A 20,424-nucleotide genomic window follows, 5' to 3' on the forward strand; every position below is an offset into this window, starting at 1 on the left:
CCCGTGCAGCACGTTAACAGTTTCCAAGTGTCTCAGTGTTGTTTATTCACCTAACTGTTTGATGACTGTCATTCTCTGTCAGTAGGACAGTAACTTCACTACGACATAGTTCATTTTGGTCAAGGTGACTGTGCAGAATGGATGTATGCACGCCATGTATTGTTTTGGATTTACCCCTTATGTAGGCACTTGTGTCTTGTGGGGTTGTTGCCACAGAGGATGTCCCCGCAGAGATGCCTTCAGCCACAGGGCGCCCACTGTTTTGGCTGAGGGCCAACTGCTCAGCCTCTGTGAGTGGTGGTGGTGGAGGACCCCCACCTGTTTTTCGGGCCTCCGCTTTTTTTCTGTTGGCTGTGACGGCACACATTTGGGCATACAGAGTAGGCAAATGTGTACTTGTGATGTGCTCAGATAATTTCAATATGTGCTTACAGGTGGTATATTACTGTAGCCTCTAACTGCAATTGATTTACATAGGACACACAGACCAAGCACTATGGCTCATAATACAATTACACCTTACCTGTTTGGACTATATTTTTATACTTCATTTTTACTTGCTGCCAGGCACGTTTGGGGCCTGTTGGGTTGCACCTGCGCTCACATCACATCACAAAATAAAATGTATAACATAATAAATAGAATGACATATGATAAAATAACATGTTATATGGGTGGAAATCCCTAGATCAATGTTTAAATTAACACTCACGCGTTGACTCTGTCGGCTATGTTTTGCCATGCATGCTCCCTTTCCTTTGCAGCTGAGGCTGTGTTACTTTTTTTCTGCATGATGTGCATGCTGTCGGCATATGCTGCCATCAGAATTTCGGCCTCGAGCGCTGTGAAATACGTCTTTCCCTCCGTCTCCATGGTGACTCGCTTAATCTGTGCTCCACTGATCGGGGCTTTATGTATCCTCGTGCGCGTGCTTAACTTGGGGTTGTAGCAACTCCGCGTTGATTGAACTAATTGTTATCAGCCTTTCTGAAACCGAATATTCCGAGTTGGACAGTTCGGGGTTACTCAACCGTGAGTGTCGTTTTTCACTCTGAGTTTTCTAAACCGGCTTCCTGAAACAGGGCCCTGGGCCCTTGCTTTGCATGTTTGTTGTCTTTTGCTGTGTTTCATTGTGGAGTGTTTTATTTATTTTTTGTATTGCATGTTTTGGTAATCTGTTTTGTCCCGGAGAGACTCCGCCCTAATTTGACACACCTGAGAGGTGACAGCCGGCGGTGATTGCAGTACGTGGCGAGGGCATACGACGGCCAGTGTTCGGAGAGACAGAGGGAGCTGTGCTGCTGCTGGAACAGCTTGAGGCCAGAGGACGCTACGGTGGGGGATTAGTTGGCAGCGTGACAGCGCCCTACCTCCTACGGCGAGACCATAGTGCTGGCGTGACGTCGCTTTTCGGTGTCACGCCAGCACTATGTCTTTAGGAGCTCTGCCCATTCGGGGTAAGTCCTGCGACATATCGTGCTGCAGTATCCCGAGCCACTGGAAAGAACAGTGACTGTCGCTGCCCCTCTCTTTTCCAGTACCCCGGAGCGGAGAGACTGACAGGACGGCCGGGGACGCCGCCGGGCTTTCCTTGCCCGTTCCGATTTTGCTGGACTTTGACGCTGTGGCTGACGCAACTGGACTTTTAGTATTTTATTGTGTGTGTTCTCCCTGGCCAGGGTTGTTTTAATTACTTTTAAACTTTTAAACAGTTTTGTATAATAAATTATATTTTAGTCATACAGATTCATATCGTTCTATTCCCTTGGCTGCTCCACTGATCCGTTTTTTTTTTTTGTTTTTTTGGAGGGTTTCCCTCAGAGTAACACCTGGGCCCTGTTTCAGGAAGCCGGTTTAGTGGAAAAACTGAGTAAGTATACCCTGAGTTAACGAAAACTCTGGGTTTTCGGTTTCACAAAGCGAGTTCAGCTGAAGCCTGAGTGAGTCACTATGACGACACACTCCGTGAAGCTAACCTGCCCCCTAGCAGGTTTACTACAACTAACCCTGACTGTCTCCGCCCCTTTGTCGGAAACCTGACAGTAGGAAGTGTCGGACATGGCGTGTCCCTTCCTTGAAGAGCCAGTAGATCGTGAAGCCCAAATTCTCCGCAGAGCTCTCCGCCGGGAGAGAGTGATCAGAGCGCGTTTGGACATTTTATCATTTCCTGATGATTTTCTGTGCGAACGTTACCGTTTCTCAGCACAATCTATAATTTATTTGGATAACATCCTCAGGCCATATATTACGCATGTGACACATCGCGGACATGCGCTCAGTTCATTGCATATTATTTGTATTGCACTTCGGTTTCTTGCAAACAGGAGCTTTCTGTATAATATTGGTGACGCTGAGCACGTTTCCAAGGCTACCGTCTGTCGGGCAGTCAGGAATGTTACAGTTGCACTGAAACGTCTCCTGCACTCGTTTGTGGTGTTCCCCGGTCATAGACCCACAAGATTTATCAAAGAGGGATGCCACAAAATTGCAGGTATCAGGATGACCAAAACTTAATGTATGATGTGGTGATACTTGGACTACTACTTAAATTGCACATTTATTTTCAGGGTTCCCAGGCGTGATTGGCTGTACAGATGGCACTCACATTCCAATCATTGCTCCTTCAGTAAATGAAGGAGACTATGTGAACAGGAAGTCTTTCCACAGCATTAATGTACAGGTACATAGTTCCCTGTAGCATGTCAAACTAACAAATTATTTCATTATAGTAATGGATGCTAATTTGTGTTCTCTGCACTGTGAAGATCATATGTGATGCTGCCAACATTATCACAAATGTGGAAGCCAAGTGGCCAGGCTCTGTCCATGACTCACAAATATTCCGTGAATGTACACTGAGCACAAAATTTGGACATGGTGAGTTGAAAATACTTTAAAATATATAAAGACCAATTGCTTCAGGGACATTTGAACTGAAGTGTACCCTTCTGTCTTAGGAGAGTTCACTGGCTACTTGCTTGGTGATAGGGGGTATCCATGTTTACCCTATTTGCTTACCCCTTACCCTGACCCTGAACCGGGCCCACAGCAGCGTTATAATCTGGCTAATTGCAGGACAAGAGCCAGAATTGAAATGACTATCGGAATGCTTAAGGCCCGGTTCCAGTGCCTGCAAAGACTCAGGGTCACCCCAGAAAGGGCATGTGACATTATTGTGGCATGTGTGATTCTTCACAACATTGCCACAATTAGAGGAGAACACTGTCCTTCTGAACCAAACATCAGCAGTGATCCAAACCATGAACATCCTGACCCTCCCACGGACATACAAGATGGAAGAGCAGTCAGAGACACCATATGTCACAATCATTTCTTTTGACCCATCACCTCAACATGTTGAAAGAAGAATAAACAGATTTTTTGTTCAACTGGCTTTATTGGTCGCCTGTATTTCCTGTACACAAAGTATTAAAAGATGTAAACCTCATAAAGTGTCTCTGTTGCTTCCTCCTCTGTAACAGCTGTCAATGTTTCTTCATTATTTTCCTGTAGTAAAGAAATAGACAACATTGCTGTTCTACTGTAAACTCATATAATCTGTGGAGTATTACTCACAACTGCATGTTGGTCTGGCTCAACAGGAGGCTGCACCAGATGCAGTACACCATCACCATCAACTGATAGAATATGAGGTTTATACAGGTCACTTATAACTTACAAGGGACCAAATGGCAATTAACAAACATACCAAGCACCTTACACTTCATTGTCATTATGCTCTCAAAGACAACCAAGGCTGAGGGAAGGCAAGATCAGTCGGAAAATAACTTCACTACAAAATAATCCATTATGGTAAAGAGTTTATCAAATGAATGAGTAGCACTGCAAAGGTGACTGTGAAGAAAGGATGTATGCACATCATGTATTATTTTGAATTTACCCCTTATGTAGGCACTTGTGTCTTGCGGGGTTATTGCCTCAGAGGATGTCCCCGCAGAGATGCCTTCGGCCACAGGGCGCCCACTGTTTTGGCTGAGGGCCAACTGCTCAGCCTCTGTGAGTGGTGGTGGTGGAGGACCCCCACCTGTTTTTCGGGCCTCCGCTTTTTTTCTGTTGGCTATAACGGGCCACATTTGAGCATACAGAGTAAGCAAATATGTACTTGTAATGTGCTCAGATAATTTCAATAAGTGCTTACAGAAAGAAAATTAATGTAGCCTCTAACTGCAATTGATTTACATGGGACAAACAGACCAAGCACTATGGCTCATAATACAATTACACCTTACCTGTTTGGACTATATTTTTATATTTCATTTTTACTTGCTGCCAGGCACGTTTGGGGCCTGTTGGGTTGCACCTGCGCTCACATCACATCACAAAATAAAATGTATAAAATAACAAATAAAATAACATATGATAAAATAACGTGTTAAATGGGTGGAAATCCCTCGATCAATGTTTATATTAACACTCACGCATTGACTCTGTCGGCTATGTTTTGCCATGCATGCTTTTGCAGCTGTGGCTGTGTTACTTTTTTCCGCGGAATTTGCATGTTATCAGCATATGCTGCCATCAGAATTTCGGCCTCGAGCGCTGTAAGATACATTGACCACGCCTTCTTTCCCTCCGTCTCCATGGTGACTCGCTTAATCTGTGCTCCGCTTATCAGGGCTTTATGTATCCTCGTCCGCGCGCTTCACTTGGGGTTAAAGCAACTCCGCGTTGACTGAACTAATTGTTATCAGCCTTTCTGAAACGGAATATTCCGAGTTGGACAGTTCGGGGTTACTCAACCGTGAGTGTCGTTTTTCACTCTGAGTTTTCCAAACCGGCTTCCTGAAACAGGGCCCTGGTCAATCCACTTTACATATTCCCATCTAGTGATATTATTTTATCATTGTGTTAATATATCACAAGGTTCAGTTAGCTTTGCACAAAAATGGAAACCTCCAAAGAGCTACTTTTCATCTTGAGTACATTTTTACTTGCGTAAAGAGGTTGAATCAGTACTAGAGTATTTTTTTTTAACAGTAGTATTTGTACTTCAACTTAAGTACAGAATGTTTGTACTTTTGTCAACTCTGTTTATACATACACAAACCTCGTTAACTTTAATATCTGAATTCACCATTGTGACAGGATGTATTACAGAAAATAAGAAACAGCATAACAAGCCCACTTTAATACTATCCACTCCACCTGTTTGACAAGCCACCATGTTTGTTGCGCAAGAGGTTTATTGAAGAAAGTAGCTGAAGCGTCAGGTTCATTGATGAAGAAACCCACACAGATATAAATCCTCGATGTTCATCAGGTGATTTTAGTTACCTTTGAGGGACAGGATGATGCATCACCTTGTGCAGAGGTTTGAAAATGGAAGGGCATTCCTGCATTATTGTGAACAAACAACAGGACCACACAAACTTTGTCAAAGTTATTATTGTAGAATACTTTGATTTTTTTTTCTTTCATACAGACAAAAGGTGTTGGACTTAATTCCCATTAAATTCTCTTAGATTTCCATACAGACTTAGTCTACAGTATACAGGTGTGTTCTTTCTCATATATAGATATTTATTCGCTTAAATAACAGGCAGGTAACTCTTTAATATATTCAATAGTCTTCATGGTTTGTTTTTTTTTCTTTTTTTTGGTCTTTTTTTTTTTTTTTCCTTTTTTTTTTTATTTCAGCACAGTTAAGGCTGCATTTTCTGTCTGCAGAACAGGACTGCTTTGTGCAAGAAGGGGGACCATTCCACACATAATATTTACAATAGTATGTATAATGAATAATGTAAAAGCCTTCATTTGTTCCTGTGGTAACATGGCAGTAAATACTGGTGGCAGATCTAAAAGAGCAGCCTAAACAGCACATGGAAGCACTGCACTTCTGCAGTCTCTAGCTCTGCATCGCCTTCTGATTCTCCATCTTCTGGGTCCCCACTTTGTCCAGTCTTTCAGACTATAATGAGGTACATTTGTATCTCCTGTTCTCTATTTATAGAGTGGTGTCTCTGGTCTTAAGAGACTGTAAGCATCTCTGCACCTCAGCACACTTCAGGGGCTGTTCACTGGACAGAAAACACAGCCCTCAGAATATGCTCAGGAGAATGTGCAACTGTCTTTCCATCAGTGGGAGCACCGGTGGAGAAAATCAAGAATAATAATCATAATAATAACAATATAATACAAGTGCTTCCATTTTGTTGTTCCTCTCTTTACAAAAAGCAATTCAAATAAAAGAAAGAAACATTTAAAAAAAAAGTGTAACAGGAACATAGTACCTGTAAATCAAAGATCCACATGTGCACATTTGGGCGATCTGTACAATGGTGCAGTTGTACAATTTAGAATTTTGATAAATAATTCTGATAAATATATTCTTCTTCACATTGTTTTGTCTTTTGTGAATCTGGCTCACAACATCATGATGTAACATGGCTGGACAGATGGACAGAGATGCCTGGACAATCAAATTTACACCACTTGAGATTATTGCCCTGTAGTCTGGTGTGTGTGTGTGCGTGTTTTCATACATACAGAAAAAAGCACTGATGTAGCTGTGCTGAAATAGAGGAGACTTGAGCAGGATGTGCGCATGCGTGCGTGTGTGTCTGTGTGTGTGAGAGACAGAAAGAGAGTGAGCGAGAGGAAGAGAGCAGATGTGGAGAGATCAGAGCCTAAATGACTTACCAACACATAAAGTGTGACATTAATGATACCAAATGCATGCTTCAAAACAGACAGACCTATTGGTCACCACCTGCCCCACCCAGCTCAGGTCGGTTTAGGGTGGTGACGATGATGATGAGCATTCAAGAAGACAAGAGTTCTGTACAGGTAAGGGTGTTCCCAGAAAGCCCTGCGCACTTACTGAAACAGAACTAGCAGGACAGATGCGTTCTCTCACTGTGGTTTTAATCCAATGGTTGGGTGCGTTTGTCGACATGGCAGTCTTTTGCATAACGTCTGCCCTTGCCTTAGTCTGGCGGTGGGACAAGTCAGCTGCAGGGGAGGTGGAGGGGCAGAGAAAGGGGAGGTAGCAGGAGTTTGCATTGCTTTGAGGTGTCACACTCTGAGGCAACATGAAGTCAGCGGTCCACCCACACCTAGTACAATATGGGATACAGGAGGGCGCTCTCACAGCTGCTCTGGAATGTGATGTTTGGAATGTATGTTCCATGGAATGTCAAGGTGGAGGTGATGTCACTGGTGTCATCACTATGGTGGATATCTGATTTTTTTTTTTCTCTTCTTTTGTTGTTTTCGTTGGGCTGTGTGCTCATGCAGTGTGTTATGGCCTTTTAGGTTGGCAGCTTAGACATAATGTCTGGCAAAGTGGCTGACTGGGTTTCTTGTAGTGAGTTAGATAAAGGCATGGGTTCAGCAGGAAGTTAGCTTAGTTTAGCTTAGCTTGACATAAAGACTAGAAACAGTTCAGTTCTTCTAGCAGCACGTATAAAGCTCACAGGTTAGATGTGGTTTAATACAGAAGTGTACTTAGCCTGACCCATAAATCACTCTGCACACAAACCTTCCTAAAACCATGACTTATCCTTCTATTTCTAACCATTTCTTTTAGGGATTCTCAAAGTTTAGATGATTGGTTTCCAGCTTAGCAAGCCTACATTTACTTCACTGTTTGTCTATCCAGATGTTTTTTTATATGGGTAATTGTGGTTAATTGTTTGTTTGTTTTTTAAACACTAGTGAGCTGTTCTATTTTTTTTACACTGAAATTGAGTTGAGTCATATCTCCTTCTGCACTGCATCACACCATGGTGTGATCCACAGATGTACAGTAATGTAGTTGCTGGCTATGTTTTTAAGGGCTATGACCTGGAAAGGACTTGGTTGATACTTTTGTTTGTTACCAGAGGCTTTGGCCTTATTTCCTGGATGTGTGTTGAAAAGTGAATGAAATGCAGCAAGTTTAAATTCCATGCCCTTTCATCTTTTATATGATGAGGCACCACAACAGCAAACCTTAAGAAAGCTCTGTTGTAAAAACTGTAATAGATCTAGATTAGTGTCACAAAGAAAACTTACTACCTGTTTCATGAGCCTGCTGTCCAGAGTCTGGCTGGGGATGTTTTAAGCCCTGAAATCTTTATTGCATCCAGTTTTAATTTTAAAATAATTTAATAAATGAGACTTGGACCTGCATAAACAGCATAAAGTGGAAATAATGTGTCAACAACTATGAGACCATTATTGGGACTGTGAGCTTTGTGGTGTAGCAGCAGCAGTTCCTCTTGTTTGCTGTCTAAAACATCCTCCTGCAGCACAGTCCACTGTCACCACAATGATGCTCTTTCTTGTAGCAGTTTGATGTCTCTTGACAGCCAAGAGAGAAGAGATTTTGACCTGCACGTGTCCTGTGTTTTTTAAAGGTTACAGAACCATCAATGTATAGGCTTAACCCCTGTATCAAACACTATCAGCCTTCACTCACTACTATTGTTATATCTGCATTTAGGATGGCATTTACAGATCCTTATCTGTGTGTCATATGTTTTCATAGATATTGTGACAATAATAATGCATTGGATTTATATAGCGCTTTTCAAGGCACCCAAAGCACTTTACAATGCCACTATTCATTCACACACTGGTGGATGTAGCTACGGTTGTAGCCACAGCTGCCCTGGGGCAGACTGACAGAAGTGAGGCTGCCATATTGCGCCATCAGCCCCTCTGGCCAACACCAGTAGGGTAAAGTGTCTTGCCCAAGGACACAACGACCAGGACAGAGAGCCCGGGGATCGAACTGGCAACCTTCCGGTAACAGATACACTTCCCAACCCCCTGAGCCACAGTCGCCCCAATATGAAAAGCTGTCAGACTTTAACTAAGATTTTGCTTGTTTCCCTGGCACAAAACAAAAGCAACAAAATTGCATAACTCAAAAATTTAAAAGGGAGACGTCACGTGGTAATTGGAGTGCTTTACAGGTGTTTCTGAATAAGTTAGGCTAGCTCTTTATGCTAAATGGAGCTAACTAGCTAAAACACATAGCCTTATATCTGTACAGAGTAATGAAGGGGAATGCGCAAGGACATAATAACATTTACAATATGCTCTTCTTGGTTGTACCTGATATCTAAAAGTGAACACTGACATTAGATGCGGGCATGTGGTTGAGACACTGAGCAGGTTAAAATGGCACAATCCTTTTGTCTGCGCAGAGGGCGCTGGTTACGTAACAGAGACGACCTGATCATGTGAGCAGGAGGGGCTTCCAACCGAGTGCACGTTAAGTCTTAAAGGGCCTTCGCCTGTGCATTGCGTGTTTGATGGCATTTAAAGGGTTAATGCTTCCCAAGCATTCAGCTTTTTTTTCAAAAAGAAAAAAGCTGACACACACGCACCGACAAACTCTTGGACGTAATGCGACAAAATGAGCAAAGGAGGAACAGCAAGAGAGAAGACGATGGGACACGGAACAGAAATGAAGGGACTGGAAGAGGATGTCAGCCATGGAGGTTGCCCAAGGTGACAGGTGCAGATATTCCCCATGCATACTGGGGATATGGCAGGAGGCTTGAAATGAAATTTACACAGTAATATATCCAAATTAACATGACATCTCATACACTGTTCATCTCAGAGCAATATTCCAGATAACAGGTCATGTGAACAAATGGGGCAGCATTCAAAGACAAAGTGAGGTGATGAATGAGTTCTGTGTTGTTGCTTCCCAAACATTTATATCTATGTACCTATAGACAGATACATAGATATAAGTGCCCTGATCTTTTAGACATTGTCACAGCCATTGTATTTAAATGAACAGCAACCTTTTTTTGTTATGCTTTTGTTTGTTTTTTTCAGAAGAGACAAGACAATATACGTACACACAATGAACGAGAAAGAGGGATGAAAGAAAAATAACTCAAAGTTTCTGAGAAGAAATAAAATGATATATAAGAACGAAATAAATGAGCACCATTATGTTGGGAAATAAATGAATGGGAAATGGAAATGACTGTTAAAGCTTTAACAAAGCGTTTTACTTATACTACAAGCAAAGTAGTGACTTTGAAGCGGCTGCAGAATCTACCCAGATAAATGGTGGTAGATAAATGGTGGTGGAAAGTGGGTGACGACAACATTAATGATGAACACCAATAGAAATGGAGTGAGTCAGCCCCCATAGCCGCATGGCCTTGTTCTGCTGAAGCATTAGGGAATGTGTGGTTTTCTTCTGGACGTCTGCCCCCCCCCCCACTCAGACCCTGCCAAAGCAGACCTGCAGGTGTGTGTGACAAGAGCGTGCATGAAGTTGGTGTGCAGCTGGGCAGGGTGAGTGGGGTTCCACAAGAAGGGGGTGACAGACTGAGTTGGATGGTTTTGTGGGTAAAGGAGGGGAGGGACTGGGGCGAAGGTGGGAAGTCAGACTGAGAGGGCTGGGGTAAGGGCAAAGGGAGGGAAAGTGGCAACATGTTCTCAGGGAGTTGTAAGCAGAAGTCTCCGGCCATTGTCCACTCCCTCCTTGTCCTTTGCTCCCTCTTGTGAGCTTGTTGAAAGGGCGATTAGATGAAAATGTCATGTGTGTAGGTCCTCAGCCCTCTCTTTTTCTCACCCTAACTTCATCCCCCCTTTTTCCACCCCCCCTCCCAAACCCAAGTTCAGATCAGTTATAAGGAGGTCTCCACACAGTAGAGATGGGCCGGGTAGGGGGTTGAGGGTTTCACCGGCCTGTCCCTGCCATGATGATTATGGTGGAGGTGGTGGTGGTGATGACGGGGGCTTCGGTTGTAGGTGATGACTGCGTTGGTGCTGTTTCGGTTGCTGTAGGCGACCATTGAATCAATGCTGCTGCTGCTGCTGCTGCTGCTGTTGTTGTTGTTGTTTCGGTTGCATGGGGTCACCGGGAGGCTGTACTGGCGGTAGGGCCGGGTGGGATGGGTGCGAGGCGGGGGTTGGGGCTGGGTGGGAGGCGGGGGCGGCTTGCGGAGGGCCGGGTGCAGGTGCTGGTATCTGCTGAGTTCTGATTCGTCATCCACATCGGTGTCGTCGATCAGCGGGATGTTGTGGATGAGGTCATTGATGAGGAACTCTGGGTGGACCATGAAGTTGTGGATGGAGTTGCGGGATTCCGGTTTCTCCCGGCCCTCGTACAGTGAACTACGGAATGCTTTCACCACTCGCATCTGCCCAGAAGAAAAGAGATCAGGGAGAGACCACAAAAAAGACAGAGGAGAAAGTCAGAGAAAAAGAAGAGAAAAAGGAGACATGGGACCCCAAAGACAGACCCACTTGTGTCCTCCAGCAGACAAACAGAGTAAGAGACAAGCAGACACTCAGGGCCAGGTGGCTGCAGTTAAAATAAAGGCAATGTAACTTCTAATGGTCAGTTAAATTTTTGACCAAGAGCTGCTGTGGAAGCTGAAATTAATAGGACTCGCTCAGGACAAAGGACAAAGGCACATCAATCTTCCACTTTTTAAACAGAGTACAAGTAAAATAATATTTTGAAATGATAAAATATGCTTCATTTTTTTTTTACTAAGATTTAAGGTGTTTTGACACTGCAAGTGACTAGTGCTCTTCAGAATGATATCAATCATTCTAATCGACACATCAATATTATTTTCAAGGATAAGAAACCCTTACTTGTATGGTAAGTTCATTCTCTTAACTTTGGATATGGTTAGGCTAGCGCTATATCTCTTGCTTTTTTTTGTTTTTTTGTTACTTAAGTTAAGCTAAACATAAACATCAAACTCTTAGTATGAAGAAAGATTTTGAAAAAGATTTTTAAAATGCTCAAATACACAAATCTGAACTGATACCCTTCTTGTGTCAGTCTGCTAAATATAAATGTACAGCTAGCACACTGTTAGCTAGGTCTTGATTCTGATCTTCTGCTCTTGATTTATCCTGTTTAAAATCCCCATCGGAGCAGTAGCTTTAAAAAAAAAAAGAATTTATTTATTTTACATGAATTACATTTAGAATTTAAGTAAAAACACAATAAAAGCATTTAATAAATGATGAATAAGTGATATTATATTTTAGGCTTTAAGGTGCTAAATAGTATGTGTCATCTGAACAACTTGACAAATTAGTTCAAATCCCTACTTAGCTGTTTTCGCTCTGCCCCACAGATGCCTTTTTGAATCATGCATCTTTAATTGCCCAGAGTGATCAAACCCAACTTCTTCATGCCCTAAGCCCCTTGATGTCATAGATTTTAACACTGTATTCTTAAAAGCAGCATAAATACTGTAAGACCTATGTTTTTAATATTTATATTATGGCATGGATTCAGGTAAGAAGCAAGTTAAGAAAATGCTATAAAGATGACGTGAGAGCACAAATTGATATAATCATTTGACTGGTATGGAAGAAGGTTGACAAATAGCCATGGAAAGGAAAACATGGATTAAATAAATATATTTATAACTTTGTTTAGATAGATGTTGTTTTAGGTAGTTTATTTCTACATCTGGATCTGCATGATGTCATTGAAAGTGGACATCCCTAACATAGACAAAAACAGCCCTGGCTATGAGCACAGAAGTCTCTTCTAGCTGTTGCTTAGACCTGTTGTTTATGAAGGGAGGCCAATCAAAAGAAAGTTGGCTTAAAGTGAGGGTAGTGTTAAAGGACGAGTTTCTTTCAGACAGGACCTCTATGACCTGAGAGGTTGTTATAAGACAGCAGAATAGGTCATCTTGAAAATAAATTGGTGCATTTCATTTAATTGAGATATATCACCATATCATGTAATAACCACCTAAGTCCTTTGTGTTGCCTGCATGTATGATCCATTCTGGATAGAAACACATTTTTCAGAAGCTACACCACATTGTTAAATAAGCAGAATAGATCTTGTTTAAAGTTTTTAACTATATCACCATCCAAACCATGGCACTGCACTAATTTAATAGCAATCTGTCTGACAATTGAAGATTAATTATACTGGGGTAACATCATATCTGGATTAATTTAGCGTCAGCTAGACATCCACCTGATCCTGTGTGTCTCCAACACACAAAAGTGAAAAATAAATAGTTTTAAAATGAGTTGGCTGATGACATGTTTCTGTCAGTTCTCACACATCGGTCACACCTTACAAGACAAAAACATTCAGTAGCCACCATCACAAAAAACACTAAAGCTGCAGAAACTTTACATCACACACACTTGGCATATGTGTCTATATGGCTGTTTGTGTGTGTGCAATCTGTTGGGCTGGTGATACATTATGCATGGGAAAAACACTCATACCTCAGCACACAGGATCACAGGCATGCACACACAGATGAAGGTGTTTGTTAGGCACAAATGGAGAAAGAAGCAGGAATGGTGAGTGTGTTAATTCAATATACAATAAAAGAAGAATTTTGCAAGAACCTATAGCAGTGACCAAACACACATACACACATAAATAATACATGCATGCAGCAGAGTGGACCAGAGTTATCTCCACATCGTGCAGTTTGGAGTCTGAATTCCGCATGCATCGGGCAGCTGTCAGTCATGGGAGCTGTTTGTTAAAGAGAGCTGCTTTATAAACACAGCCAAACTGTGAGTCATTCAGTCAGCACCCCGACACGTGTGCTCATGCACATGTGCAAAGTGTTCTGTGTGCCATGCAGCAGTGACAGACAGGAGAGCAGAGTGACAAGAATGATGACGATGAAGTTGCTGCGGGATGTAAAATAACAAATCTTGCAAAACAGAAAAGTGACATCATGAAGAATCAGCAGGTTAGAACACTATGTGATTAGCTAGATTACTAGTAAGAAAAGAGTGAAGCTTGGGTGTCAGCCCTGCCACAGAGAGAGACAGTCAGGTCATGCTTAATCAGATCTTTGTCACTTACACTCTCTTTCTGTCTCTCCCTCTCTCTCACAGACATGCTCGCACACAAACACACGCACAAGTGAGTTTTACGAGTGCACTTCAAGGTGGTGTATGCGTGCATAAACACATTCCTTTGCCATAGCAGTTGGTCCATGCACCCATCTCCAACGCCCAAACAGAGGAAAAGAAGCAGCATGAGCTCAAAAGAAAGAGAGACAGTTTAATGCAAATATACTGACAGGCAGAGGCAGACAGAGCCTTATACAGAGACAGTTTGGCCGAATGAGATCGGCAAAGAAAAAGCTTCATGTTCACTGCAACACCTACTGGAGTCCCAACTGTGATTATGAGAGGCGGATGGTCAAGCAGCTGAATGGAGTTCAATGCTGCAGTTGGCCAAACTAGGAGAAGTCTCTATATATGACTCTGGCTCATATGATAGACTGAGAGACATACAGATGTACAGACAGACGGTCAAGCGGTAGGTTCAGTGCTTATCTGTTTTTCCAAAGAGCATGTCAGACAGTAGAAAAACACCTCATGCAGCCTGAGAAGGTTTCAGAATGTTACTTTCTCACTTCGTCAGTGCTCGGTTTGTTTTCATTTTGTCTCCATGGTAAGAGTAAACTTTCGAGTATATGACGCCCACCAGTGTGACCAGAGAGGCCCGGAGGTCAGGGCACTGCTGTGTTACTTATTCCTCTCAACCATTTCTTTTCTGTCTCTCCCTCTCTCCCTGTTGGCTCTTTCAGCAGTGCTTGATGGAAAAACAATGATGGTTAAAGTACGAGGAGAAAAAAGGGCGCTGGAAGATAGAGAGGCAAAAGAACTGCTGATGAGAAGAGACTGCAACATAAATACTGGGAGAAGCTGTGAGGTAGATGACTGGTTAATGGTTCTTAATTCCCGAATTGAGGCCCAACTGAAGAGGCATTCACCCCTGGTATAATGAGCTGTAATCCATAGTGACACCTTGTGGCATTAAGAGCATCTTTTCTTCATATGTCATATGCTCACATCCCATTTAAGGGTGGAGGCTGATGTATTTTTTTAATTTTTAATTTAAAAATTCTTTACTAAAGAACTGAATGGATTAGAGTAAAATAGCTTATTGCCCTTTGTTTTTTCCCGACAAAAGTAAACTTAAAGGTTAATCTCTTTAATGGGACTTGCTCATGGAATTAACTAACTCAGCTTGAAATGAAATGAAACTGGATCCATAGATCACTTCTAAAGATCCAGAGGAATCTCTAAGATCCAACACAGCTCAGGTGAATGACGGCAATAAACAAAGACTTTTATCATTTTTATATCTCCACTTATTATTTGTGATATTTCCTTCGGATTTGCCTTTGCTGTCTTCTCATAGAATTGGTCAGGGAGTCAGTGGTGTCAATGTCAGGGTGTAGGCACACCATAATTCAACAGGGCACAAGTCTGGTTGCTTTAGAAAGAACTTTGGGTAGTGGATTAGAGTCTGTCCCTGAAACAAACTGTGGATAAGCAGCAATGCTGGGGGACAGGCCACTCTGTTTGGATAGCACATGGGCATCTGCAAGTAATGTGAATTTGGTGCTTTGGTCCAATCAGACAACCAACCCCTGGCAATGAAGAGGACATTTCCCTCATCTTAAGAGGTCATTAAAAAAAAAAAAAGGGTGATAATATAAAACAATTTCCTGAATTGTGACAGCTTCACTGCCAACTTAAACTTGTGGTCACTCATAGTATTACAATCCAAATCTCTTTCACACTGTTAACAAATTAATATAAATAATCATAGAGTAAAACTGTTTACAGGACAGCCACAACTACTACAAGGCCAATTTTACCTTAAATATTTTTTAAAACAATTTTCAGTCCATTTGCCCCAGAAAAGTATGACTATCCCAGCTGACACTGGACGAGTTGCAGGGTATAAACTGGACACTGCATCAGGTCATATGCGTACATGTTTGCACTGGCATAGAAGAGGAAAATACTGAAAAAAAAGTGGGGATTTTATTTCTAAAAAAATGTCACTATAAAAAGATTAATTTATACCCCTTGTAAGCTGTTATAAAATCCAGTTCTAGCTATGTGTTATGTGTGCAACTACGCTTGCTTACACACCGCTTGTGAAAAAATAAAAATGGTGCTCACAGATTTCCAATTTCCAATAAACATTCAAATTACTGTAACACAAAGTCAAAAGAGAGCCATGACTTTGATTTTCCTCCGGATTGTGGGTGTAAAAGCACACTTTACCCACTGTAAGCAGGTTAGAATGCGGACATTCACTGATAGCAGTAATGTCTACAACCAAAGAACATCTCAATACTCACAAATTTCTCACAAAAAATGGTTAAGCATTTTTATCACGATTTTGACCAAAGGGACTATAGATGGCATATTAGGGCCACAGTAAGAACAGAAACATTACTGTTAATTTTGAGAATAAAGTCAAAATCTTGAGATGAAACTCAAAAGACAAAAGCTAAAACACAATTTTGACTATGCAAGTTGTAGAGCGTATAGTAGCTGTGGCAGTGTTTGATTTGAAATGACAACTTAAATCTCAACATTCTGACTTCATTCTCAAAATATTATTTTAAATTTTATTTTAATAATATTTAATCTCAAAATCTCTTTCTGTAATCATTACAGAAAGCACTTAGAGTCCGTGGTAAATCTTTAACAGAAGAATCAGCATGCATTAGCTGAATGGTAGCATTTTATGGCAAAATCTTGGCCCACGTAAAGAAAGTGTTGTTTTGTTTCAGTTAATACAGAGGGAAAGATTCACCTTGACTGGCACATGCATAAAGAACCATGGCTGAATACTCTTCCAGGCACATTACAATATGTGTTAGCACCATACTTTCATTGTTGGTTCACCTGACCTCTCGTTTAAGAAAAACCCTTTCTGAAATATATATATATATATACATTTCTCTGGCTTAGGCTTGTGACACATTCGGATTCATATTTTCTGCATAAACCAAGCTGGAGTTGAGAACAATGGGAGATTTTATTTGACCACTGGATGCCTCCAGACAGCACAAAGTGATTCAGAGAACACAACCTGGGTCACATCAGACTCAAAGTTAATGCTTGGTCCTTCACATTCTCTCCCTGTTCCATTTGTTTGTCCAAATCCATTTTGTTTCCCATCAGGGGCTCAGCCACTACAGGATGGCTGCAAAATGTAAAAAGTATGTGTCACGCTGCTGTTGAGTAACAGATTTGGACATAACAAGCTATTCGAATTAAGGTAGAAGACTAGAAAAAGCAAGCAAATGAGCTAGCAGACCTAAAAACTTGCTTCATACTTGGACTGTACATCCCTCCTTCCACTCCTCTACAACCAACTTTACACCAAACCAATGTTCTACTTCCAGTGTTGATTTTTTTAACATGCTATATTATAAAGTGTTGAAGTGAAGGATATGTTTCCAAAGTACTTAAACAAAGGCCAGGTTCCTCCTACTGTCTGCACAGGGTGATTGTGACAATGAGGTGTCAACAGTGCTGCCTTGGGCCTCTCTCTGTATTTACACCTACATGTGATGAGAATGGTGGAGAGGAGGTCAGCATGAAATGGAGGAAGGGAAGGATGGACGGAAGGGAGCAAGAAAGGTAAAGAGAAGCAACTGAGAAGACGGTTGATGACAATCAAATGAAGAGACAGCACAAACACACACATGCATGCACGCAGTCACGCAGACAGGTATACGAGCACAGGTGCACACACTCACACGCCAACAGAGAATACACACAAGTCAAACTGCAGCTCTCGGATATGTCAGCAAAGAACACGTGTTCAAACAGGCTTTCACACAGACGTGCAGAACTGACATACAAAGAAATCAAGAGAAAAGATGGAAGGGTGATTGCTATTCTAGTAAGAAAATGGAGGATGACAAAAAGGGATGAGGTAAAGGACAACGTAAGGTCCAAGAAAACTGAGAAAAAAAAATTAAATGAAGAGAAACCTACTAAAGAAATCTTATCAGTATGCTACACAAGAGCCTGTATTTAGATCTGATAAAATCTAAATACCACTACAAAAGAACAACTCTACTTATGAAGAACAATTAGAAAACATTTCACATAATATTTCTGCAAACAGGGAACCTGTAATATCTCATAAATAAGGAAGAAAGACAAGAAAGAGAAAACTGCCATTGAGAGAGAGAGAGAGAGAGAAAGGGGTGAGGAAAAACAAAGTGGACAGAGAGAGAAATCAGGACTTTTTGGAGACGTCAGGGGGCCAAACTTGTGACGTTGGAGCTGGAAATACTGTTACAGAAATAACCAGTTGACAACAATTTCAGCACCGAACAAAAGTGAGAGAAGAGGAAGAAGGAAAGCTAGAAAGATAGAGGCAAAAGGAACCGTTTCTTTATAAAACTACATTCTTAAAAAGAGCAGTGTGTTATAGGGCTTTTATACTCGAAGGTTTACAGTATTGCTGAAGCCACATGGAAGCCTTTTGTTAATGATAATGAATTCTATGGCAGTGAAAAATATTTGTAGCATTTTCCAAAGTATGTAGAGACTCAAGAATGTATTAGAGAAGTACTACATTGTGTTGTTGTTCAGAGAATAGAAAGACACCTTTACAATAGAGATTTTTACAACAGAGGCAAACCACAGTAACTACGCTTGACCTCAGTCACGGACAAGAAATAACACATTGTGCAGGAGGAGCTGTTATCTGCTCTCTAAACTTCAGGATGCATCCGTAGCTTCTGAGAATTATGCATAACAAACTCCTTGTTTTTTTAAAATCTGAGTCACTTATAAAAGTGTTGCATCTTTTGCATCAGGGCACATCAGACAGAGAGAGAACAGTTAGCTCCCTCCTGCACTGACAAACAACAAAAACAGTCTCTGGCCTGGGACCAGGAGTGGGTTGGGACCAGACCAGACAATACCAGAACTACACAGCCGTGGCAGGATTGGGTGCTGTTTGAAAGGGAGAATAAGAGCAAAGAACAGAGGACACATTGCACACAACACGAGTAGCGAGCGAGCCGGAGGGACACAACCATAGAGAGTCAAAATACTGCAGTCCACGTGCCGTGCAGCTGTGTGGCAGTGTGTGGGTGGTTGAGTGGGTGCGAGTGTGTGTTTCTGTGTCTCTGAATGAGTGTGTGAGTGTGTGCATGTATGCACGAATGCTTCTGTATGTGTGTACATGCGTTCGGCGGACTCACTCCCAGGGGCTGGGCTGGTATTGGCTGTTGCAGTAGAGAGAGCTACGTGAGAGGGGGTAGAGATAGTGTTTACGTCGTGGAGCTGACTGAGCACAGAGGAGCGCCGTCTCACCGCTCCCTGAAACGAACCGCTTCGCTTGAACGTGCTCACTACCTCCATCTGCAGGACAGAGATACAAACAGCATCATTCAGTAAGGGCAGGAAAGTCCAGTCTGAGTGTGTGCGTGTGTCTTTGGTCCTTTTAAAAGATTCTCCTGTCACAGACAGAGTAAAAAATTCTCTGATTTCAGTGTATCATAACTGATTCATGAATATTACTAACAAAATCTGTGCATCTACACACTACGCACTCAGACCAAACCCTCTTAATGAAAAACTGGCCACTTTATGCAAAGACAGGCACTTAAGCAAAGAGTCTGGGCTGGCTCTCTGACACTCCTTAGGAGGAGACTGCTGTCGTTTCCCTGTCTTAAAGTCCGCTCTCACACAAAGTTGTGCAAGAATCAATCAAAGCAATCAAGCGAATCAGTGGCCTGTCTAGTTGCATAAGCTTGCGTACAACATGTAAATACTCACTCCTGCACGCACAAACATATACACACACATACACTCACACCATTTATCTCCTGTTATGTTTCTGAGCATCTAAAATAGCACTCTCAAGGTAGAGAAGGCCATTGTGTGATTGTGACTTTGTGGAACAAAAAGGTTAGCTGCGTTGGGGAGAGAGAGAAAAACAAAAACCTGAATCATTATGTTTGGCACAATTCAGAAGAGCACAACAGCATGGATGAGAGAGACTGACTTTTGAAGAGTAAGAACAAATCTAAAATTGTAACTCTCAAAGAAGAGTCAAATATGCAGCACTTCTTTCTTTCCAAAAGTCTCTTTAGTTAGCGTGTGACGGCCATGATACTAACAGTTTATTTAGGCAGTAAGAACACTCCCATAGTAATGTGGATTTTATCATGCTGCACATGATTAAAGAAGTGCAGCTCTTTGTGATTACATACCACATCTTTTAAAGATTCCCCAATCTATCTGTAATTAACCTTAAACAAACTGCTTGTGGTCATGACCAAGTGAAGCTTCTGGCTGACATGTCTAGAAATCTGTTGGTGAGACTTTTGGTTAGGGCCTGGTTAAACAGTACCTGGGTCTGGATACGGTTGAGGCCTCTGAACCAGAGGATCTGTCCACGGCGCAGCTCTCTTTCTGCACAGTCGATCTCCTCCTCATCCTCTGCCAGCTCCTCCCCTTCCTCCTCCCCTGGTTCTAGTCCCAACCCCGCCTCCTTCAAACACGGCAGTCGCTCTGCAGGAACTGTAGCAATCACCTGGAAGCCAGATTTGTAACAATGTTACTTGACCAGAACAAACCAGAGTGACAAAATAATGAGCAGCGTGTGTGCTTTTCCAACCTTAGTTCACATGCAGT

The 20,424-nt window shown here is 42.0% G+C and overlaps 1 protein-coding gene across 4 annotated transcripts in view; it reads right to left on the reverse strand.

Moving 5' to 3' along the window:
* Positions 1–9,952: 9,952 nt before the first annotated feature.
* The window catches only part of atp2b3b (ATPase plasma membrane Ca2+ transporting 3b), a 101,995-nt gene continuing 91,523 nt past the window's right edge, over positions 9,953–20,424 (reverse strand). For 2 of the 4 annotated variants that reach the window (XM_026155340.2, XM_026155339.2), the window contains 3 exons: positions 20,141–20,323; positions 18,987–19,146; positions 10,949–11,123 (listed from right to left, as the gene is read on the reverse strand). In XM_026155340.2, coding sequence (XP_026011125.1) covers positions 11,098–11,123; positions 18,987–19,146; positions 20,141–20,323 — 369 coding nt within the window. In that variant the 3' untranslated portion in view covers positions 10,949–11,097. Of the gene's footprint in view, positions 11,124–18,986; positions 19,147–20,140; positions 20,324–20,424 lie in introns of all 4 variants that reach the window. The other 2 variants (XM_026155338.2, XM_026155336.2) reach the window with 1 other exon arrangement.

This window comes from Astatotilapia calliptera, chromosome 20, assembly GCF_964374335.1.
Source record: "Astatotilapia calliptera chromosome 20, fAstCal68.1, whole genome shotgun sequence".
Lineage (NCBI taxonomy): Eukaryota > Metazoa > Chordata > Actinopteri > Cichliformes > Cichlidae > Astatotilapia > Astatotilapia calliptera.